We start from the raw sequence: 23917 nt of genomic DNA on the forward strand, positions 1-23917 counted from the left end.
TGTGCTTCTTAGTGAGTGAGATCAACCAGCTTAACCTGTTCCAGAGTATGCGACTTTGCAACCGTTTCTTTTGTTTTTTAGGAATAGGATGGTTAGATTCTTTCTACTTTGTCTTTGAAACTATACCAAGTATATTTGTGCCAGAGTTTTCTGATGTGATGTTAATCCTAAGATGCTATGAGAGCCTGAAATTATGGAGTCATTATTTACTATTGATTAGCTTTATGTCTGACAATCAAATTGAATCAGAACAAGACTCACCGATCCTTATGTGCTTTGAACAATTCCATCTAGGTGTTCTTTTTTGTTTTTTTTAAAGAGAATAGATACAATGGGTTTGCTCCTAATGTCATGTACTATAATTTTGAATATTTGCATACAAATCTACAAAATTTATGCAAATGATACCTTCTCTTCGCTCAACTGTTTGCTGATGTTATAATGGAATCTAAGGGGATTCCATTTTTTCAAAATTTAGATGTTTCATGCAATGTTAAATCATTTATGGAATGCGGTGTCCGGGTGATATACTTGTTATGCTACAATTGTTAAATGTAACATAGTTGAAAGTCGAATTTAGGTTGGGAGAAAATGAGAGCAGAACAATTACTGGACACAGAACAGCTGTCATATATTGTTGGAAAAGAGTTTCACATATATTTAATCTTGTGGAAAAGAAATCCACAGCTAAATAATACTTAACCACGCGTGCAAGCTTTTTAGGTTCTCTTACTATGGAAGAGCTGTTTTGTCTGCTAAAAGCGTTGGGCTTCAGGTTCGTCATCACATGACCACTGATCGTACTCGATAGGTATTAGGTAGAGGTGGAGAGGAGATGGATACCTTCAAGGAGTTAAATGTTAAGATTGTTCAGAGGTACACAGGAACTTCTCAGTTAGCCTTCTGTTTCCATGAATGAATACTGTCGATAAATTCTGATCAAATTGTCATACATTTAGGTATAACTTGCTTCTGGAATAGCAGCAGAGCTTGGAATTGTGATGGTCCTCATCATATGAGTGTTATGATGCAATCGGATGTTTCTTGTTGAACTTTTGAAGCTTTTACCTTCGGTGGGTTGTTGGTTAAGTTAGTTTGTGGGGGGTTTTCAACAGACACCAAATTCTCTGGCGCCGTTTACAATGATCAGTTTCTCTGTGTGACCAACTTGCAGGTATCAAGTCCCTTTATTATAATAGTGTAACCCTGATTATTTAGTGTTGAAACGCAGTTTATTGATGTTGGTGCTGTAGATTTCATTGTGCTACTGCTCTTTGAAACTCTGCAGTATCCATTAATGCATTTGTGTCCTTGATCTTAAGGACTACGATGCTTCTATAATTTTGCAAGATTTGACTGTTCATTATCAGTGATGATTTATTTAGTTGAACTTCCTATTCTCTCTTTTATAAGAAGGCAAAAAGAAGAAGAAAAAAAAAAGGGACCTTTTTATTCCGTGGTCATCTCCAGATTGATCAATCATGGCTTGGCTTATCCCCAAATACTCCATTTGTTGGAGTGAAACAAGTACTCCAGTAGTTACTATGGATACAAATATGAAAAGTATAGATATTTGTGTTTGTTGCAGGTCTTTCCAAGCTGAACAATCTTCTAATGAGGTTAGAGATCCAGGAAGAAGAACTAGATTAGCAAGCATCCACCAGAAACAGCATGATAATGGAGGTGACGACTGCAATGACAGTCAGAGGATTCTGAGACACAATGGTTTTCATTATCGGGATCATACCCAATGAATGGGAGAAGGCGCTCAAAGGAATGTTTCTTTCTCAGCACATTCATCAACATTTGTCTGCGGTTAAATTCTACTGGAGAATTTAACGTTTCTTTCTCAGCACATTCATCTGCTTTTAGTGTCGACTGTTGCTATTCTTGCAATTCGCCGGTGGCTATTGCCATCCTTCAGCATCAAAACACTAGGAGACAGACACGACGCAAGCCATCTGCTGTGCGGCTTTTCCACATGTTGGCATCACTAATATTCAGAACAATTTTAAACCCTAAGAACATTTATAATTAGTGATGATTTCATATGTTAGTCTCATAGGCGATCAAGAATTTCCAATAATATCCAACGATACAAGTTGGCAAATCACCTGGTGCACTCGAACATCTGGAATACTTGATTCTATCAAATCTAGTTCACTTCATGGAACCTGGGCGATCATTAGTACGTCCGCATCACGAATTTCCCCAATGCGAGTCAGTCGGCATATCATTTGGTGCACTCACTCGAACATCCGGAATACTTGATTCTATCAAATCTAGTTCAACTCGGAGGCGGCCCCAAATCATCCTTCGACCGAAGAAACGAAACTTCAACAGATGCCTACATAACCATCTACAACAGGATCAATATAATTTTAATGAGTCAAGACGTAGCTATCGAATCATGGACAATGACACATGCATGATGGCTATTCTAACCTAACGGTACAGCCATCTCAAATGTGCAAGATGTCTCATACCGTAAGTTTTGGACTTGGACAAACATAATCACTGCTTGGTGGGAGTCCGCTGGGGGGTCGATGACTGAGAACCCGTAGTTTGCTCAACTTTCATCAAGTTGGCCTCTTCAGCCTACAAAAGAAATGATCTCATCAGGCATTTTAGAGAGTAAAAGTAATGCATCAGTCGTAAATTTTCTCCATCCTAATTATTCATCACCCAAATTGTCAACTTAGAAAAGATTTCACCTTCTCATTTCTAATGCATCAATACGTAATAAATGCTATCTTATAGCAGTAAGTTCTTTGTACTCCCAACATGTAGGAGTAATTCTATCAACTGCACAGATCCAAGGAGATTTCCCATTAATATAGGTTCTATAAAAACAGTAGAAACTTTATGAAAAGCAACAACCTCATCAATTCTCCACAATCGATGCCAAATTTAGTAGTGTGCAAGAAAAGAATTGCTAAAAGATCAACTAAACTTCAATGGGTAAAAAAATATACCATAATGGCTGCTGCCTAGTACAATCATTATGCATCCTCACAAAATTCAGCTAGATATTGGTGCATCTTAGGGGGGGATGCAACAACGTTTGCTACGTGCAATTATACTACTAATTATAATCCCATAGACATAAATAAGCCAATTTTCTATCAACGACAACCTGATGCATTAGTTTTTTCATGTTCAGACATCAAACAGAAGAAGCCTGGTTATCTTAAAGAAGCTAGGTTCACGTTATGTCAACTGCTAAAAGATCAGGGCTGGGTTTAGGTTTAATTACTATTCAACTAAGTCAATTTCCTGTTGAAGTCTGATTAGGCTTTTAAATGTCAAAATTCAATTTAGGTCAGCTTTATATGTTACAGTCAAATTTAACTTGAGTTTTGTTCAGGTTTATTATTTTGTATCAGTACCAAGTCTATTAAGTCAAATTTAGGTCAGTTTTGTGTTGCGTAAATACTTAGTATATGATACTTATTTTTATTCTTATTTTCTGGTTGAACCCTCTAATTGAAATCTCTTGATATTCCAACTACATATAAATAAGTAGGTTGAGTCTATGGTAATTATAATGAATTATGGATGAAATTCAAGTTTCTTTTAAGACCTATGGCCCAGTCATCGTCTCCATCTTCTTCTTCCTCTAAGCCTGCTTGTTTTAGATCACGGCAAACACCTAAGAGAACTACAAGTTTTGGAATTTACAAGAGAATTGTCAACTTTCTGACGATGATCTTCCTTTTGCTTATTGGTTGCATAGTGTTCAGGCATAATTTGGTGTTCTAAGATTGTGAACTAAGAAACTAATTAATATCTAGAAAATTTCTTGAAATGGTAACAAAAGAACTGAAATCTAATGAAAGTTAGACTTATTACCTAAAAGGAATATGCATCATTCTCCACCTTTCCAAATCTAATTTTAGAAAGCATATAGTCTTCGAATAATTATGGCTTGTTTTTGTTGTTGTCATATAACCTTTGAATACACATGAAATGGCAGTTTGTATAGATGGCATGGTCCGAACAAGAAAATTAATAGATAAGTTAATAAATACTTGTATTTATTACTGTGAAATAAATGGCCTACCTGAAGATGAGAACTAGTCGGTTGAACTTGAATTTCTGATGCATCGAATCTCTGCTGCTGTTGGTGCTCTAGCTGCTGCACCTGTAATAGTTGCTGCTGTTGGTGCTGCTGCTGTAGTAGCAAAAGTTGTTGTTGCTGTTGTTGTAGTAGCTGCTGCTGTTGGAAAAATTGTTGTGGTGCTTGTTGCTGTTGCTGCTGGAGCATCTGCTGTTGAAGTAGCTGCTGTTGCTGCTGCAGGTACAGCTGCTGATGAAGATACATCTGTTGCTGCTGTTGTTGCAGGTATAAAAGCTGCTGCTGTTCTTGTGTCTGATTAGCCTGCTCATTCTGTTGCTGAAGATGAGATGGTTTTTGCTGCGGCTGATGTTGATGGTTCTGGTTTTGCGTTGGCGAAGAAAGGTTTTGTTGCGGCTCCTGTTGGTTAAGTTGTTGGTATTGTTGCTGCTGTAGTTGGAGGAGCAATTGTTGGGTCTCCAGTGACAGCTGCTGAGAGAGAGATTCTTGTGGTTGTTGTGCCTGTGAAATCTGTGATGACTGTTGTTGCTGCTGCTGCTGCTGCTGTTGCTGTTGCAGATAGTACAATTGTTGCTGATAATAATGCCAGATATGAGGTGCAAACACTTGGCCACTTTGAGAATATCCATATTGTTCACTGTTCTGGTGCAGTTGCTGGTAAACTAGAGTTTGGGCTTGAGAAGCAGGTTGAGGGCTGGGTTGGGGTTGCACATATACCAAACCCTGATGCTGCATATTTTGCCCTGCCCAAGCATAGTTGCCATTTTGGTAGGCTTGAGCAGCAGCCATCTGATACAGAAGCTGGATTTGGTTAGCCTGCTGAGCTTGCGTGCTTGTCCAAACCTGAGACTGACATGGATGACTTTGATCCATAAGAAGCTGTGAGCTAGTTCCAGCAGAAGGGTTCTGGATCTGTGCAGGAACCTGCCCTTGCTGAGGTTGTGATGCTTGGCTATGCTGATGAGATGAGGTAACTTCTTCAGGAGCCTGCCTTCCATAGCTCATCTGGGTCCAGCTTCCTCCGCTGCTATCAAGTTGAGGAGATGCAATACTAACAGGTAAATCATGCTTCAATTTAGACTTTGATTGAGCGCTCTGTTGCTGTTGCAATTTCAATTCTGCAGCTATAGCAGGAGGCTCAGTAGCTTGATGCGAATGTGACTCATCTTTCTGAAAATCAGCTTGAGAAGATGTGCTTAATTTCATGTCCAATGGATCAGGTTCATCACATCCAGAGGCCTCAACTGTGTCCATACCATCGTGAACTTTGCTGCCACATGGAACCGTAATTACTTGTTCTGAAAGTTCAGTCTCAACTAGAGTGTTCAAAGTCACCTGCCGACTGTCAGAGTCTGGAGAATTCATTTGGAGATTGTCGCGCGAAGGTGGTCTTATGTTGTCATCTGAATTGTGTTCAGGTTTATCATTTTCAATCTTAGAGCATTCCAAGGGGACATCTGTTACTTGAGCCGTAGCAGGAGCTTCATGAACTTGCTCATTAGTGATGACATGCGGTTCACTCTGTTCCATCATAGGCTGCTCTGGTAATTTAGCATCCTGTCCCTGTATTTCCTTTGCACTATTTTTATCTATCTCCAAATGCAAGTTGCTAGTTGCATCCCTTTCTGAAAGGATATCAACATTATATTGTGCAGGTGAGTGTTTCACCTGATGCATACCCAGGGCTGGATTGCTGTTATCAAAACAACCACTACGAGAAACAGCACTCACTGTTCCCTTCCTTCCGTCCTTGCTCTTGTGTATACTGCTTTTCTCCACAAATGTACGGTCGAGTGGTACTCTCATAATATGCGAGAAAAGTTTCCTATGGCGATCCCATGCCTTTCTAATTTCATGAATATTTCCATAAAGGTCCATGAACTGCTGGTAGCAATCAGAAATAATTAGCAGCAAATATCAAAAGTGGTGTAAAAATATAAATCAAGAGTTAATAACTAGAGAATGAACCATTCTTAAATATCTATGAACTGAGCATATAAGTAAAAGCTTAAATTATTACCCTAATGAGACTCACTGTACTAAAAATTAACAATAGTAACGAAACATTGCAACAATATCAACAATCCACTTGCAGTTGCAGAAAAATTTGAATTTGCCCGTTCACAGCCTATCACAAAAAGGATAGATGATACGAAAGAGTTGGTGCACTAAAATGTCCAGTATTGTGGCAATTGTGCAAAAGATTAACATGTGAGCTACATTCACATGATCATGCACATACAAATCCTAAAAAAAATATGATGATTTTCACTTACAAGTTTTAGAGTGACTACCACCATACATAAGTAAGCAGGTATCCCTAAGAACAGTCCAAGAAGAAACAACTGAAAGCATGATACCATAGTAATGCCCATCCTCGTGGCATTCCTGATGTCTAATGGAAAAAGGGAAAAGAATTCAAAAAATGGGTTTGGGGGTCTATATAACCGTATAGAGTGTCACATGAGCAGTGTTCATGTCATTTAATAATTAATATCCATATAAGCATTAAGAGAGCTAACATCAAGTGACAACAACACTACTGGGCAACTAAGATTCATTGATTTAATAGTTGTGCTTTTTCTTTAAATTAAATGCAGTGAGTTACATTAACAATCATCATAAAAATATCTAGCTTCTAATAAAAGTATATTCAATTTAGTCTTAATTTATCTTATACATTTTAAATTCCAGTCAATAATCATTATTCAGTTTTTCCAAGTGTAAAGAATAGTATAAACAATAAAGTAAAAACATATAGCACTAGACCACTTGTAGTTACATTAGCAATCTTCCTCTGACCCTTCACTGTAGAATTGAGAAGCACTAATCTTGACATAAGTTGAAGTCAAACACCATCCCAGACACTTACAGAACTTTACATGTGCAACTCCTGTAGTTTCTCAAATAGATTGAGGTTTAAAAAATTATTAACTCCACCACACCAGTACTTATCATATTTATGTTTCTGATCAATCATATAAGGCCAAGCTATCTTTGTTCCCACAATCTGTTTATCAGATAAGAGTCAAGACAAGAGTTTATCAGATAAAAAACCATCCAAATGGCTGTTTATCAGAGGAGTCAAGATTTTAAACCTCCGTAACGTATCAGTAATCTGCCGTACTGATATGGTACCAGTGTACCAGGTGGAATATCGACCCCCCACAATGCCTAGTACCAGTAAAAGAAAGCAATTAAAAACAAAACCAACTGGTACTGTCTGCTATGGTCCAATTCCACTCCTTCATTGGATCATTAAATACCAGCCAGTGACCAGTATTTGAAACCCTGATCTTAGTTGCATCCTATACAAACATTCAGGTAGTTGTTGCTAGACATATATTCTTCTGAACATAAGACTCGTACATTTGTTTTAATGAACTCGTGGTCTTGAAAAGGCAATCTTACCTCTAAGAACGACCTAGATATGTCTTCACGATCTTGCAAACCCAAAGCTCCATATACATTTGATTCTGGCTCTATTACATTTGCAATAATTGTGTCCAGTACAGGTATCTCAGAAGCTCCACCATGAATTGTTGCAAAGTGTATCAATCCCTGTAGAATATAAATGAGTTAAATAGAAACATAAAAAAATAAACAAAGTAGAAGAAAAAAAATCCAATACAAAAGTGTCGTTATCAGTAACAATTCTATGAACAAGATAAACTGATGTTCCCAACTAATTGGGGCAGACCACATGGATTCTTTCCCACCAGTGAGCTCTATTGGGCACAATGTCACTGTGTAGACGAAGAATGATCACATTTTTCTTGCTGTTTCTAACCAAGTTTTCTTTAGTTTAGTTTGTGATCCTCAATTAGCACTACACCTAATTTTTTAATAAATACAATCATTTTTTTGTCCTATTCTTTTCCCTCCTGTAGAAAGGCTTTTAGTGGTTAGTATCATCGATATGAATATTCAAAAATATCATAATTTGTAGAAGTATGTACATGACATTCATAATTTTCTTCATTTAAAGGATCTATTTTAGAGAAAACATGGTAAGTATGAACAGAAAACGAAAAAACTTCAGCTTCTGCTGTGATACAGATCTCTGTATTATAACTGTCCCTTAAGGAAGAATCCCCAGCATGCTTATCAATCAAATACTGAGACTAAAGAAAAAAAGTAACACTTCAGCATGAAAGTTTTTGCAACTTAATATGTTGCTTCTGATGGAAGATCAGTAAAAGTCTTCAAATTGGTTACAACTGACATAAAAACAGGACAACACAAAAGAATCATAGAGCACAGAGCATTATTTAGTTCCTTAAGGATATTACTTCAGGTGGATAAAGGGCAAAAAAAGCTCTACGAGAACTTGGAAGGGGAACACAATTCAGAATCATACTTGGCATCTGAGATGTTAATAAGTTTTATTTTTCCATGATCTACCTAACACAAGGCATAACTTCAAGAATACTCTCAAATTTTAAATACACAGGACAGAAAGTGAAGTTCCAACATGAAATACACATTTGGAACTGAAAAACATGATGGTAAAGCTAAAGAAGTAATATTATAATTAACGGATAAGAATACATGCACAAGACTGTATACAAGATATTCCATGTCAGTAGAACTCTACGGTGGCAAGCATACAATCAGCAGCCACTACTTGATCTTCACAGACAAACATATAAACGAATAAATGGAATAGGTTCTAATATAACAAGAAAGCAAATATCAGAAGAATTGGACCTCCAGGATTGATTTGCATGGTAATTGCTGAATACCCTTGACGAAAACTCCTCTAGCTGCCTCAAAGCTACCACTTGCCTGAAAAAAGAGTGAAGTCAAGAAACAAAAAGAAAAGGTGATTAAAAACCTCAAAGCTACCACTGCTTGTAAACGGTTTTCCCTCTAATTAGGACTACACCTAAAAAACAATCTGCATCTGAAGAAAAAGTAGTTTATCTGCAGATCTATACATTTCCTTTGTTGACAGTTAAAAGGAAAACAACACACACAACAATTGTAAGACAACATTTATGCTGTCTGCTGGATATAGTTAAGGTGAGATACAGCCATGACAAAGAATCCCCAGCAGGCTTACCACAAATGTAAAACGAGCAAAATTAGTGTACAAATTTGGAATGATTTTCAGATTCCCCTTTTCTTTAGCCAATTCAATTGCTTTTTCATATATCAGGTAAGCTACATCAGTGTTCCCCTGCAGGAGTATGATGACATTTATTAGTACTGACAATTCCATCTCTCAAAAAATAATAATAATTGCAGCTATCTTGTACCATGCGCTTTTCCATGTTTGCTTCTCTATAAACAGTTTCAACCAAGTTAGAAGCTAAATCCATATCCCGCTGAAGAAATAGAGCACGTGCACCAGAGACATCACCAATTTTCTCCTTAAACATGGCGCTGTAGATGCAAAAAGCTGGGACTTTCTACTGGCAATAACATACAATGACATAAACAACTGACACACAATGACAAAGAAAAAAATAAAAGTTAAATATAGTGTGCCATCTACATGCATAATTCCCATAATGTACTATCAATTACCATCATGGCTTTTGGTGCTTGAATTTCAACAAAATAGCCAAATAATCCTGTTGATGCTGCATAAATACTTCACTATCAGGAACCAATCATCCATGCATGATGCATCAGACATTTAGTAACACGTAAGCATGTTATGGTGATTGTTTGAACAATTAGATCCACTAAAAGGCTACATTAAATGACCCCCAAAAAAAAGGTTCACAGAATTAGATGTCAACATTATGTAATTTGGACCTTAATAATGCACACAGTTATTCTATTTCAAAAGTCTCACTTTAGATGCCTGTAAGTAATAGAATACCAAGAAAATTCAAAAGAAAAAACATTGTGGAATTATGCAAAAGATTACGTATGCAAGATGACAAATGGTAACATATATAAACAGCTTGAATGTCCTTGTAAATACCATCACAGCAAATAAAAGGAGCCAAAAAAATGACAACTTTTCGATGAAATGTAATACAAGTCTGTCCAAACAACTTTTTGCTGAAATGTAATACAAGTCTGTCCAAACAAATCATGTGTGTGTGTGTTTTGGGGGATACCTTAAGAAAGACAGTCACTGCTCGAGTCAGTGCATGATTTGCTAACTCGCGGCCACCCTTTGCTTCCACAAATTCAACATATCGAATCCAGAACTCTGAGTAATTAGCACAAGCAATCAAACATCTCTCGTAAAGTTTTACAATCTGTCATAGGAAAATGTGGTCATTCAGATGGTAAAAGGAAACAGATCAAATTTGAGATAATTAGCATAATATCAGTAGAATTTATACCCAGTCAAAATCTCCTTGTGTTTCAACAAAGTCAAGATAATGATGCCAGTTCTCAAGCTGACCAGAATCCAATGGCTTCACATGAAAATAATTCCTTCTGATATGTGCTTCAAAACAACTGATCTTTTCATCTATCTGTCTTGATCTCTGATATAATTGTTGTCCGATGGATAGGAATTTTTTAAATGCATACTTTGAAGCTTTCTGATCCATAAATTCTCTAATTAGGTTTGAGATTTCTACATATTCACTATCCTTGATATCTATCAGCCCATGACTATGTGTATTTTCTCTTGGAAAATCAAGATCATGCTGGCAACCCATCTCTTTTGACCACATATCAATCAACCTTTTAAATCTGAAATATTTCAAGTGCAGTTTCAAGTTATATAATATCATCACAAACTTGATTCTTCAGAAGTAATTTATGTACTCAAGATAGTACCAAATTTACTATGTTCCCGACATCAAAGTTATATCAAATCAATGACTTAACAGAACAAATGAATTCACATTACCAGTGCTAATAACTAAAAAAACAATTTTGTGACAAGCAAGAAGAGTGTAGCACAATCTTGTATCTTCACCAACATGAGACTAAAGCATTTCATATTTCCCAGATTGGGGAATAAAACAAGATACGTACCTTTCATAATAGCTTTGCAGTTTCTTTGTGGGAAATACTAGTGTTCTAATGTAAAGATGAGCTAGCTGACTCCACTGCTTCAGTGAATATTCAAATTCAATGTATTTATCCCACAGCTGATAGCACAAGTAGTCTTTCTTAACAAAGGACAAAGCTCTCTCATATAATCTGGCAAGTGGTACCATAAATATTAATGCAAAAAAGAATTTTGAAAATGTTAGCACAGAAAATAGAGAAAGTGGTATAAACCAGAAAGTAAGTAAATTTTAACATATAATCAAATGTGAGTTGTGTACTTAAACTTCAAGTCGACTAGATTTCAGCTCTTCCAACAGGAACTCCCCAGTTCAATTACAAATGCGAATATTCTCAAATATTCTAAACAATCATATTACCTAGCCATGAACTTTAGCTTTCTAATCAAGATTTATCCACATTGTAAACCCCCTGCTCTCCAATTATGCATGTAAAGATATGATTTGTTCTGTTTGATGCATTCTTTTCTTAAAATAAAGGAACTCTCTAGTTCAGACCTAAGCAAGATATTTCATTACCTGTCAAGCAATTGGATTATTTTCAACAATAGTTCCAACAAGTAACCATGTTTCACACAATACATTTTGGCTATTCAACTCATTCGATTAGCGAGTGCCCCACCATAATACGTAGCACCTACATTATTCTAGTGAGTTAAGACCTACCAAATCATGAGTACAAACCAAATCCTCATCCATAATTTTATGGAATGCAGATGTCAGATCAGTACTAAGAACAATTATAAGAAGTCCATGTTCATTCCTATTAAACAAAGAGAAGAAGAATTTCTCATGTAAATCAAACAATTCCCCATAAATGTAATGCCTTGCTGAAGCACCTCCGCTATCCTTTTCTAATTCAAATGCAATATGATAAGTTTCTCATGCAAATCATATATCTTCCGTGGCAACATTTTTTTTTTTTTCTTTTGTAGTGTCACTAAAAGCATCAATTCCAGAAGGTATGTAACAGTAGATATGTTAAATTATGAATATGTGAACCAGGGTTTAAAATCCTGATACCGGACCTAACCAGATCGGGATGGGCCCGAGTATGTACAAGCATACCACCACGTGGTAAGCCAGCATTACCAATTGGCACCAAGAGTGGGAAGGAGGAGAAGGAGAAGAGGAGGAGGAGAAGGATTAGGAAAAGTACTGGGGATGGCACGATAGTGGGATTAGTGTGATAGCAGGCGACGATGGTCAGCAGCAGGCGGAGAGAGAAAGAGGGAGGGGGGGGAGGGGGGGGAGAGAGAGAGAGAGAGAGAGAGAGACCAGGACTCGAGAGAATCAAGAGAGACAGAGAGAGATAAGACAAATAAAGACATACCATCAAAACTACAAAAAGGATCATTTCAAACCAGACCTTTTGAACTGAGCTAGGCTAACCACTCAGTTCAAGCCCAATAATGAGTAAAATCCGGTGGCAAACTTGATTTCTTCTGGTTACCAGACTGGACCAAATGAAAAACCCTGGTCTGCAAGTAATAACTTTTAAGCACTTTAAGAAAAGTTTGGAGACCTATAAAATCATAGGCTTCATATGCATCCACAATTAACTGCAATTAAAGTAATGAAACTCTAGAATCCTACATGACGATTGAGAAATGAAATCCTATTAAGCCAAATTATTCATTCGTCCATGCAGACAATCAACTCAATGTTCCAATTTTATCAAAGTTTCTACCGCATAAATAACCTCACAATTTTATCTTGTTATACTTCATCAAGCTTTATTATATTAATTTCAAATCTGTTGCTTGAAAAATTTTCCCCTAAACTTAGCTAAATATGATGTAAGGCACCAGAAACCGTTACCAGAATTTTATATTAAAAAATGGCATATGGAATAAAGCAATATGATTGCATATTTTGTTATTATCAAGTAGAAACTTATATTAAGTACCTCCGTACGTCAGCAGGATCTTCAAATGATAAGGCACCAAATGTACAGTAACTGACCCACAGATTAACAGAATATGGTATTGCTTGGACAGCCCGTTCATAGATTTCCTCAACCTCATGTAAAGTGCATAGTCGTGCCCTATTACTTGCATACTTATTCCAATAACCATAGCATAAAGGATACTCAGACAAGAAGGCATCATAAACCAAACATATCCTTTCCAGGTCATTCTGCAGCACATATATCAAAATGTCAATAACAGAAAAGACGAAATCACAGATAAATTTAATATTTTATCTCATAACAAAAAACAGACAAACTATGACAATTCAGAATGTCACAGTAAATAACGGAAAAAAGAAACAGGCTTCAACGTCACAACAATGAGATTGTTAGTATCCACTGGACCATGATTTTCTTGCTATCTCTGCCATCAACTCGTCACTTTTTGCAATTACAACGGGTCAGGTAGCATGATAACCCTTCTTCAGGTTATATGCCTACAACAAAAGGAATTTGCTAAACTAACCTGGAGATCAAGTCGAATGCATGATGACATGGTTCATCATAGGAATACTGCAATACAGCTGTACGTGTATAATTGCAATACTATTTTGGTCAGAAGCTATTTCCCTTGTATGAGGTTCTGTAAGTTCGATTCTCTTGTTTAAGTGTTCTATGGTCTTCAAATGATATGAGCCATCAAATCTAGTTAAACCACCATTCCTAAGTTTCTTGGGGATAATTTTGTACTCACCAACAGGTAAAACTTTTAACTGCTGTGAGCCATTACTGATCTCCTTGGAAAAAAATGCAGCCTGGGAGCATAAGTGGCAGGTCTGGTTATATACCTACTCCCTAAAACTCTCAACCAATAACCCACAATCATCAAATGCTTGTTTCTATTGCCTCCAATGTAATTTTACCTTTCAAGCAGCTTTCTTTTAAAACTTGATCTTATATTAGGCTTTTTACCAGAATTCTAGAATTTAAGAAAAACATGTTTTCTTCCTACATTTTCCTCCATTTTATTTTGATATAATGTATACTTTGCTATATGCACACATTTAGAAGATTTTAAGTTCTACTATACAAGTTCTTCGCTGTTTGTTTAATTATTGATTGAGTGTTCTAGGAACCAGTTTTGATTGAGATTCTTCACTTTTGTAGGCTTGACCTTGGCAAGTTAAGACATTGATAAGTCATCCTTTCATTTAAAAATCATGTTGATTCATTAACCTTCTGTATTTGTTTCATGACATGCTATCTCATGTGTTATTTTTCCATTTTTCTTTTGGATTTTAAAGTTTTAATTTCAAAGTTTGCTAAAAAGGTTTTTTTTCTTTTTCACAATGCTAAAATTTTTTAGTATGACACTATGACTTTTGTTTCCTAGATGACAAAAGGGGCTTTAATTTTTTTCAATAGGTTACATTTGGACATATAACCTTCTCGTTTGAATTGTTCTTTAAGACAAAATTGCCACCTTGTGTTCAGCTGTTGATTAACTTTCTTCCTTGGAATAGTGTGAAAGGGATACAAGTTGATTAGATCTACTTCTGAACAGATCTAGGAAAAAAAAAATTGGTCTTTTCATTGGGTGCATCATAGTTCTTTGAGCAACAAAAGAGTTCATTGGAGATCCTCCTAGAAATACCACAAATAATTTTGGAAGGTTCATAAATAAGGAAAGAGAAGTGCAAAGATGAATGGGAAAATGTTAGTCATGATTTTAGCAATTACATAGTAGTTCCCACTATATGCTGTTATTGTTTTTATCCAGTTCACTATTACCTGACTTATTTTTATTTTCTGTGCATGTTATAGCAAGCATCAACATCACATTAAAATGCAAGTATTTGACAGAAGCATGTAATGCATTACAGTTCAGTATTGTATTTTTCTTACATTCAAAGTTAATAATAATTTTTTAGTGTACTTGTTGTTTTGTCAATATTGATTGTTTATAGTTCCTCATTTGTGCCTTCTACCATACAGGTTGAGATTGCCGACACATTAAGATTATGAGTTTGTTAACCAACTAGAAGTGTATGATACTAATTGCACTTCCCAACTTCAAGCCTTAGCCAGTAAATGAAAATAAAACAGCAATCAACTAACATTGACATATGTGGAATCTTGGGAATGTGAGTTCTGGATATCTGTTTGTCATATAAAAGGTAACATAAGCAATATTTGTTGTTCCACGTATATAAAAGAGCTCAACAGTAATATCATCTAAACAAGATTACATATGAATCCTTAAGAATCATGAGTCTTAATGAATTGCCTGGATATACCACCTCCATTGTTATGAATTGCAAAATTTTCCATAATAATCCTAATCACAATGCTATATCAGTAGATCCACCAACTGGTATCCATGTCATTCAATGAGGGCACAATATGAGACACTGGTCACGATATTAAAGCAATAGATGATAATTGTTATCAAAATAAAAAATAATCATGTATAAATTTGTTGTGGCAGATAGTGGTGGAGGCTGTTAACATATTGAACTTCAAAAAACTCTAAATGAAACTAAAAGCTCTGTTTTCTATAAATGATTCAGCCAATTCTTTTAGCAAGAAATCTCTGTTATGAGTTGCTCATGAAACTTCAAATGATGATATAAGTTTCAAACACTGAATACAGAATCATATATACTTACATATCATTACATTTCCCTAAGCATAAACAGGCAAAATAATTCAAGAAATCAAATCCACATACAAGAAAATAAAGCAAGATGAATATCACTTACAGGGTAAGCCTTCTCAATATGTGCTATAAGTGAAGTCCAAGATTCAAAATCATTTGGGATGTCACCTAGCAAAGCTTGAAAATTATTCCAATCATAACCAACTGCATGTTGAAATATTACGTCATTAAAATACTCTTAAAATCATGATCCAATTTATTTCACACAAAATTCCACAATTGAATACATCTAGATAATGCATTGAATTTTTGAACTTTCCATTTTTTTTTAAGAATTAGACAACAAAGAACGAAAATCACCAACCATCTAAAAAATTTCATTCTTCAATAACCTCTTTAAAATTACAATAATTTAGATTGTCCAACCGTTCAATACTTTAAAGTAGACCTACATCCCTACTTCATGACAATACCCTAATCACACGAAAACAATAAACATCAAACCAAGAAAAAGCAAGCACTGGAACCTCAGTATACATACATCACCAAAAACTGCAATTAAATGTGTCAAATCAAAATGATCTTCGTAATTTCAAAAGCCACACTGCAAAAGTGAACCCTAAAAGTCAACTCATCATGCAGGAAAAATAAAAAAAGAAAATGAGAACGATCACTTTATGGAGCGCATTCAAGAATTCATCTTCTATGTGAATCGAGAGGAGTGCCACAGAGGAAACTGAGCAACAACCACTCCCTAAGTTTTATCTCTTGTTTCTTTCCTGATTCCACCTGGTTGCCGTGCGTCCCATTATGACCCCCGTGAAAGAGGAACTACAGTAGAGCGCCATCGTAACTCTCTACTTCAATGAACAAGCATGCTCCATTGTAGAGCGTACACTGATTTGGTTATGGTTCTTGCACGCATTTTCGTCAGAATCTTGTAAGTAAAAGAGCTACATGGGAGGGATCAAAACTCACCTGAGACCATTTCCGAGGATTCTTGAGCTCCATCCTCCATCAGCGTGTCTCTCTCTTCGATCTCCTTCGCGTCCGACGCCTCCATTGTGCCACCGGGGAGATCGAGTAACCCCGCGACGCTGGTACCAGGAGCAAGAGTAGCATTTACATATAGTAAGAGTCGATTGTTTTCGAACAAGGCCGAGGACGGTCCCATATTTCCCAAGATATTGCGTATATGCCAGGAATCGTCGCGAAACCAGTGGTAATTCTTGAGAAACATCGGGCAATTTCAACCGATTTCCGCAAGAATCCTGCCAGCCGACAAGTGATCCCCGGAGGAAGGGTAAAGCAGAGGAAGGCGGCTTACCTTCCCCACCGTTGCTGCCCTTCGCCGGTAGCACCACGCGTTCGACTCTCCGGAATCCAGCGAACTCGGGGAGCCTCTCCGCACGTGGCTTCGGAACCCTAGCGGACGGAGGGGAGACGGCTTCCTCTACTTAAATATTTTATATAATTATGCGATGTATAAGTTGTCTTTTTTATTTATTTGAACTTATGATTTAATTATAATATGAATTTTGACTTATAAGTTTAAATCAAACTTATCTGTAATATACAATATAATCATTTTAAAAATATTTTTAAAATTTTTATAATTTATTATAATGCATAACTATTATGTATATTATATAAATTTAAGATAATAAGGTATAATGAATTTGAAATGTACCAAACCATAAGCACATTTCTATACAATCAAAACTTAACTTTAAGAGTGGTTTCTTGATGCCTTCCCTCATATAACATCTTGTTTTCTTCATATAGATCACAAAAGTTCGCAAACAATGTTGTTTTCTTTACAATAATTTACTGCTGACAAGTATTTTTAGATTCTTGAAAGTATTTTCTAAGGAATCGAAAATATGAAACACTAAATGTACAAGAATTAAGATTTGACCAGAGAAAATTTGTTGTCGTCTCCCAGAAATACCCACCTTTTATCGAAACCTAATTGAATCAAAAGAGAAAAGAAATAAAAGAACGAGAGATGGTTTGTTTAAGGATCATCCACAAAGTTCATCGGACATCTAAAGTCAGCAATAACCAGAACATCTTCCAATGGTAAATAAAGACAAAAAAAAAAAAACTGGCTATTCCAGCCATAATGAACAGTGATAACCTAAATCAACCATGCTAAAATGTGCACATGAGAAAGTCTTTTGAAGTACAAAAATTTATATTGGAGAACACTGAGGACCCCTCTACTGTCTGTCTTCTACGTTTTACTTGTTTGTTGGGAGACCCATCAGATCCGTCATGCTGCACAGATGCTTAAACTAACAATGAACAAGGGAGGGAAAATCTTGGTGCCCAACTCCATTGCATGCAAACTATGATTGCAACTCATGAAGAAGCCTTGTGAGACCAACAGCTTTGGAAATCGGAGATGGGTCGATTGTGGAAATCCATCATCCATCATGTTTTCAAGTTAAAGACTTACTAGAAATCAAGAGATGAACCTTTTGATGGCCCAGAACAAGTGCCAGATGTTGAATATGAAGTGCCGCTTGAAGCCTCTACAGGAGCTTGATTTAGACGTTCTAAGACCAGAGATCTCCGCTTCTGAAGCTTTAATGAGAATGTAGATGCCTCTAGCACCGTTGGAACCTGTTTGCATATAAAAAAAAAGTTGGAAGAAAAGATGAATAAACAAATTCATCACTCGAATATTTGTTTTAGAAGTGTGACAGAAGAAAAGTTAGCAAATCTCACTACCACATGCTGATGCTAATGATGTTCTACGTCAAACCCGATTACACCGATTACCAGGATGTAACAAAAAAAATGATCAATGTTAGATTGACCTTGAAGCAGAACTCACGCTGGATAAAGCTCCAAATAGGAATTAACAAAACTTTTACAAAAGAACTTCCCTTAATACCTATCAGTTTGGTTGGCACTGGAGATGCATTTTAGTGGTTGCAACATAAGATCAAGGGCATTCAAATCCCTCTAGGCATATATTACAAAGAAATAATAACAAAATAATGACTCGAGGGAACATAACCAACACAAAAGTTGACCATGGAAATTAGAACAAAGTAATAACTTTAATGAACATGACCCTTAAATTACACAGCAGGTGGAGGTTTAGTTTAAAAGAAAGAAAACAATAATATGCATAACACAGTGGAACTACTAGGAATGAATTGTTCAAAATTAGAACATGTAACACTAATACCATTCATCATGAACTATCCAGAGCTAGCGCACAAATGTAAAAAACTGATGTGATGCACACAATACAAGTGTCATAAGGGAGAAAATAATGGGGAAATGAGCTACCTGCATGGGAGTCCTAATGTGATTATATGGGTATACAACTAGAATCATGAAATATATAATGTAAAAGATGGGACAAAGGAGAAGATGCAGCCAAGTGCCGGCAGATTTTTCAAGTGTCATGTTAAAGGGTCTGAATGAAATGGATATTGCAAATTGGTTTTCACAGGCATTTGCTAGGATCAGAAGGAACAGTGATGTAAAAACTGATACAGCTCTATCTGACCTTGTATAAGCTGAAGCTGAATCAGCTGAAGGCTACAATGTCAAATATGGTCAGCATGCAACCCTTAGTAGTTTTCTGTTGCCAGAAGCCACTATCCCTGGTAATTTAGTCTGAAATCTCAATGATTTAATCCATTTCCGACCATATGGGCATCCCCTGACTGTGCTGACTTACACTCTCCACCTTGCCACTACCTCCTCCTGCATGGACATCCACTCTCCCCATCTTGGCTACACTTATATTGTCTCGGCATCACTTCCACTCAACCACTATCTATTTTTAATACTCTCCACCTAAATGTCTCGTTACTTGAGATATTCCAATATTTGTTGATGAGTCTTCGAAGACTTTCCAGTTTATAAAAAATATTTTTCCCTTCTTTCTCCCTCTTTCTAACCTCCTTCCGTTCCATCTCACTACCTGTGCTCCTCAAGGCCTTTAAGCCTTCCATTCTACCCCACTACCGGGAGCAACTAAAATTTCTCACTGCAACCTGAGTATCCCAGTAACCAATACAGATCAATCTTAAGTCCAGAATGAATATCTCAAGTAAGCATCAGAGGTAAGTAGAAGTTTCAGGACCGGTGTTTGGTTTAGCTAAACAAATCTAGTTTATTCAAGTTCCAACAATGTAAGAAGTTACTGATGATGTATAAGTCAAACTCTGTCTCAGAAAATAGCCAATTCTGTGAATATCTCAGAGGGTAATATCACTGAAAAGGGGTCAAGATTTTTAACTAATAGTGCTTGCAATGTTAAACATATGTAAATTACGTCCCTGCAAAAATATGTGAATATGTCCTAAGAGTTGTTGGCCAGCAAATAGACCCTAGAACACCTCCATTTAAATGTCCTTAACTTTCACGATGCTTCAAAGAAAAATAAAATCCATTTTTTTCCTTAGCTTCAGTCAAGCAGTCAAAGACCATTTTCTTTAGCGAAGTTTTTATCCTACAGCAAAAAAGAATAAAAAAGAGGAGAGAAGCCACGTGCCACAAGTTACAGATTTCTATCTAATTATAACAACACGGAAACAGCACTTCAAATAATGAAAAGAGAATATAAGCAACTTAAGGCTCCATTTTCTTGTCAGAATCTGGTGGAGTTCATTAGTCGGCCACAAACTAAAATACAGACAATGATAGGAAAAAAGAGCATGCAATATTCTTTTACCTGGCTATTGTTCTGAGCAACCTTGTGCACATGTAAAAGCCCTAACATATCTTGGTATCCTGTAAGGAGTTTAGCCATATCCTTATCTTCATCTGATGTGCAAAAAGGAAAAAAATTGGAAATAAGACCAGGCGATCCAATCAATTGAGGGCATAAAAAAAACGAAGCACTTAAACATGCCTGGAATTGCTCTGACAGACAACAATGTATCTGCCAGGTGCTGCCATCTCTTCAGAAATGCAGGCGAAAGAAATGAAGTGGGAAACGTTACCACAGCAACCACATTTGAAGAACGAATAATTGATCTCAGAAACCTGATAAAGGCAACCAAGTCCCAGTCCTACAATTGCATGTCAATATAATTAGAATAAAAATACTTTTTTTTGTCAAACTAACACATCTAAAAGACAATGATACTTATATTCTACAAAGTAACTGGAAATTGAATCTTTTGGCTAAGCGTAAGCAATTATACACACCATTTCAGCGTAACCACATTGTGGAGCACACAATGACTGAATAGCAATACGACCAGCACTTAAGTTGCCACCATCAGACCTAGATGCAAAACAAATGAATTGTCAAATCAACAAAAACAGTAGTACCTATTTCCAGCCAGCAGGGCAAGTATGGAAGGCATAGAAATTTGTCATTATGCTTTTGGTTCAAGAAGTAACTAAATGAGCCTGACATCTAGGAATGCATCAACTTAAAATTAAATTGCCTTTCTGGGAACAATTAATAGTCATAATTTGTTACTCTAAATTTATCATTCAATCTTTCAGCGTAACCACATTGTGGAGCACACAATGACTGAATAGCAATACGACCAGCACTTAAGTTGCCACCATCAGACCTAGATGCAAAACAAATGAATTGTCAAATCAACAAAAACAGTAGTATCTATTTCCAGCCAGCAGGGCAAGTATGGAAGGCATAGAAAATTGTCATTATGCTTTTGGTTCAAGAAGTAACTAAATGAGCCTGACATCTAGGAATGCATCAACTTAAAATTAAATTGCCTTTCTGGGAACAATTAATAGTCATAATTTGTTACTCTAAATTTATCATTCAATCTTTCATTATTCATGCATATTCTACGCACTTGTTCTCCATTGACAGTAATTTAACAAAACATTGATTACCATAATACTATTTTCTCAATGAACACTTAATTGTTAATTCCTTTCAAAAGAGTGCAACACAAAACCCTTTAAGCCAAATATTGGAATTGGTTCTAGTTGTCAAAAATTGAACTTTTATCACTAGCATCCATAATTAAACTTGGATTAATTGTCTATTGAAACATAGATAAAGCATCGCCTGGTTTATCTTATTTGACATGAAACATCACTTCAGTAGGGAAACTGATGATTAACTTGTTTAGCCCACGCCAAGAAGCAAAAGAAGTAACACCTCTAAGATGGAGAATCTCAAGAAAAGCATGTATGAACAAGTGGGAATCTGTTTCAAAGTCTTTATTTTCTTCATTACCATCATCGAAAAGTAAACATTGTTTTCATTTAACAAGAATGATCCAAATAAAATGATAAATTTTGATCTGTCGGATGTGTCATCAGACAAGAAAAAGATTGCTATTGAGCGCAAAAGAGATCTACCATGAGAACAGGCAACTGATATTCATCGAATCATGACTAGAAAGTGTAACATCACCAACAGCACATTCATGTATAAAATTCTTATTTCTATACGTGGTATATGAACTGGAAGAATGGGTCATACCGTGGAAGTCCAGATAAAAAGTTTGAACATCGATTACGGAGTATGGTTAGATGTGGAATATCTTGAATACTCATGCTTTCAATATACTGGACATGCTGTCTTTCAAGGGTCTTTCGCAGATCAAAGTCATTGCTGAATTCCTGCTTAACATCTGCAGATACAATTTATTATCATTTTAGTATTAGCAAACTATCTTATCCAATAAAAAAGATGTCTTTCTTCGAGTGACCAACCTCTGTTATGATTCTGAGAAGACTGTTGGTCCCCGAAATACTTCTTATACTGCCAAGCTATGCGCAAACCCTTCTCCTGCACCCCATCGACCATACATACTACTTGAAGATTGAATAAAAGATAAAAAGCAGATATTGAGATGCAGAGGGAGAGGTACCTGATCTTGCTGATTGTGGTCGACAAGGGTGTCTCGTTGCCTGTGCTCCTTGGACGAGGAGACAGGCGAAGGCAACGTGCCAAGAAACGCCCTCGGGTCCCTCAGAGGGCTGGCGAAGAGGACGGGCTGCCGATGGACAACGCCCTGGGACATGAAGTTCCGAAGGAGGAGGAGATGGTGGGGCGCGTCGGCGTCCTCCATCACCATCACCAACGATCCCAAAAGGAACCCGCCCCCAAGGATTCCTGCAACAGCAGTACACGAGCGTTAGGAGGAACCCTAACACTGTCGTGAGACATCGAGGCGACGTAGACGAGAGAGAGCGAGGGGACAGTACTATCGAGGTCTGGGATTCCAGATGAGACAAAGGTGGCGCCATTAGGGCCGAGTTTGACGCCAGGGTTCGGAGGCGAGGGCAGCACCGCCGAGGGCGACGACCGGGCTCGCGAGAAGCTACTGGTGTTGGCGCTCCTAGCGCCCTGAAGACGGCCGTCCGCCGCCGTCGCCATTACTTCTCGGGTTCTCTTCCGCTCGTCCGTTGCCTTCACTCTCAAGCCGAGAGCACCGCCGTGCCCGCACCAATCGGAACCGGTATCGTATCGGCCCAAACGACAGCCCAAGAGATATGCATTGGTGGATGGACGGCCTCGATCGCGTTGGAAGATGACAGTTTGGAAACTGACCCAAGCCCATGTTAATTTGAACCTGACCCGACTCAAACAAAACCCAGCCCAACCCAATCAACCTTAAACCGGACCCGACCCGACCCGACCCAATACTGTTTCTTAACCGCGACTGTATCCCGACGTAAGTCATGATCCTCGTAGTCAAACACGAGCGAAGTCACGACAAGAACGAGTTATCTATCCCTCCTTCACTGCCCGTGACCTGTTCGCGTAAATGCCTCGTACAGAAAGGACACATTTGTTCCTCTCCCAGTGCTTGAAGCGAAACCATCGAAAGGAACCAAGCATTCAATGGAGATGGGAACAGCAACTCGGTGGTGAGACCGGCCGGCGGTCACAAGCTGTAATCCATGCATCCCCGATTTGCCTCCTCAACAACTCAGCCAACCTGCAGAGAGAGAGAGAGAGAGAGTGTGTGTGTGTGGTTCATATGATGCACCTGATCCTCTCCATTCTTTTCCCTGGACTTTGTGGGTCATTAGCTATCCCCGAGCTGTCACGATAGCTACAGCTCTGGAGTGGCTTGGGCGTGGGGAGCATGTGACCAAAACGTCTTTCTCCCATTCGCGACAACGAGGAGGAGGTGGACCATCGAAGGCAATGATATCTCCACAGCGGCCTGCTGTTTCAGCCAGGCTAAGTTACAGCGTATGATAGCCATCCCTGTTGTGGTTCCCTCGCAGGCACGGCTCGTGGGGAGTGGAAATGATGAAGGTGGCTCTGTTTTCCCCCCATCTCGTGCAAGGAATCAGTCCAT

At 37.4% G+C, this 23917-nt stretch overlaps 2 protein-coding genes across 6 annotated transcripts; both read right to left on the reverse strand.

The window, feature by feature from the left end:
* Nucleotides 1–1555: 1555 nt before the first annotated feature.
* LOC135582203 (pre-mRNA-processing factor 39-2-like) lies at nucleotides 1556–17087 on the reverse strand. 5 transcript variants are annotated; one of them, XR_010501272.1, is made up of 14 exons: nucleotides 16617–16878; nucleotides 15742–15842; nucleotides 12977–13206; nucleotides 11033–11200; nucleotides 10387–10744; nucleotides 10156–10299; nucleotides 9340–9492; nucleotides 9144–9260; nucleotides 8789–8866; nucleotides 7490–7639; nucleotides 4064–5959; nucleotides 2487–2598; nucleotides 2115–2347; nucleotides 1556–2018 (listed from the first exon to the last, which is right to left on the reverse strand). XR_010501272.1 is itself a non-coding variant. In XM_065167825.1 (14 exons), exons 2-13 carry the CDS (start codon nucleotides 16699–16701, stop codon nucleotides 2515–2517), a joined length of 3564 nt encoding a protein of 1187 aa, XP_065023897.1. In that variant the 5' UTR covers nucleotides 16702–16735; nucleotides 16966–17087; the 3' UTR covers nucleotides 1945–2347; nucleotides 2487–2514. The 5 variants fall into 5 exon arrangements, 4 of the variants coding, with proteins under 4 accessions (XP_065023897.1, XP_065023896.1, XP_065023894.1 ...); XM_065167825.1 differs by adding an exon at nucleotides 16966–17087 and having other exon boundaries at nucleotides 1945–2347; nucleotides 16617–16735; XM_065167824.1 differs by having other exon boundaries at nucleotides 1945–2347; nucleotides 15742–15806.
* A 545-nt stretch (nucleotides 17088–17632) lies between these two features.
* On the reverse strand, nucleotides 17633–23084 carry LOC103997125 (elongator complex protein 4). The gene is made up of 8 exons (XM_009418270.3): nucleotides 22812–23084; nucleotides 22475–22719; nucleotides 22317–22392; nucleotides 22084–22234; nucleotides 20820–20898; nucleotides 20521–20680; nucleotides 20341–20432; nucleotides 17633–18266 (listed from the first exon to the last, which is right to left on the reverse strand). The coding sequence occupies exons 1-8, from the start codon at nucleotides 22981–22983 to the stop codon at nucleotides 18099–18101; spliced, it is 1143 nt and encodes a 380-aa protein (XP_009416545.2). The 5' UTR covers nucleotides 22984–23084; the 3' UTR covers nucleotides 17633–18098.
* Between the last annotated feature and the right edge of the window lie 833 nt (nucleotides 23085–23917).

Source organism: Musa acuminata, chromosome BXJ3-9, assembly GCF_036884655.1.
Source record: "Musa acuminata AAA Group cultivar baxijiao chromosome BXJ3-9, Cavendish_Baxijiao_AAA, whole genome shotgun sequence".
NCBI lineage: Eukaryota > Viridiplantae > Streptophyta > Magnoliopsida > Zingiberales > Musaceae > Musa > Musa acuminata.

What these genes read in the sequence shown, in the direction of transcription:
- LOC103997125 (XM_009418270.3), bottom strand. Translation starts at nt 22,983, where the DNA reads ATGGCGACGGCGGCGGACGGCCGTCTTCAGGGCGCTAGGAGCGCCAAC. An exon ending in ACCACAATCAGCAAGATCAG is followed by an intron (nt 22,393 to 22,474) that starts GTACCTCTCCCT and finishes GATGGGGTGCAG; the next exon opens with GAGAAGGGTTTGCGCATAGC. An exon ending in GTCTGTCAGAGCAATTCCAG is followed by an intron (nt 20,433 to 20,520) that starts GCATGTTTAAGT and finishes TTTGCACATCAG; the next exon opens with ATGAAGATAAGGATATGGCT.
- LOC135582203 (XM_065167822.1), bottom strand. Translation starts at nt 16,878, where the DNA reads ATGTTTCTCAAGAATTACCACTGGTTTCGCGACGATTCCTGGCATATA. An exon ending in CATGCAAATCAATCCTGGAG is followed by an intron (nt 7,640 to 8,788) that starts GTCCAATTCTTC and finishes TATATTCTACAG; the next exon opens with GGATTGATACACTTTGCAAC. An exon ending in CGACTAGTTCTCATCTTCAG is followed by an intron (nt 2,599 to 4,063) that starts GTAGGCCATTTA and finishes TTTCTTTTGTAG; the next exon opens with GCTGAAGAGGCCAACTTGAT.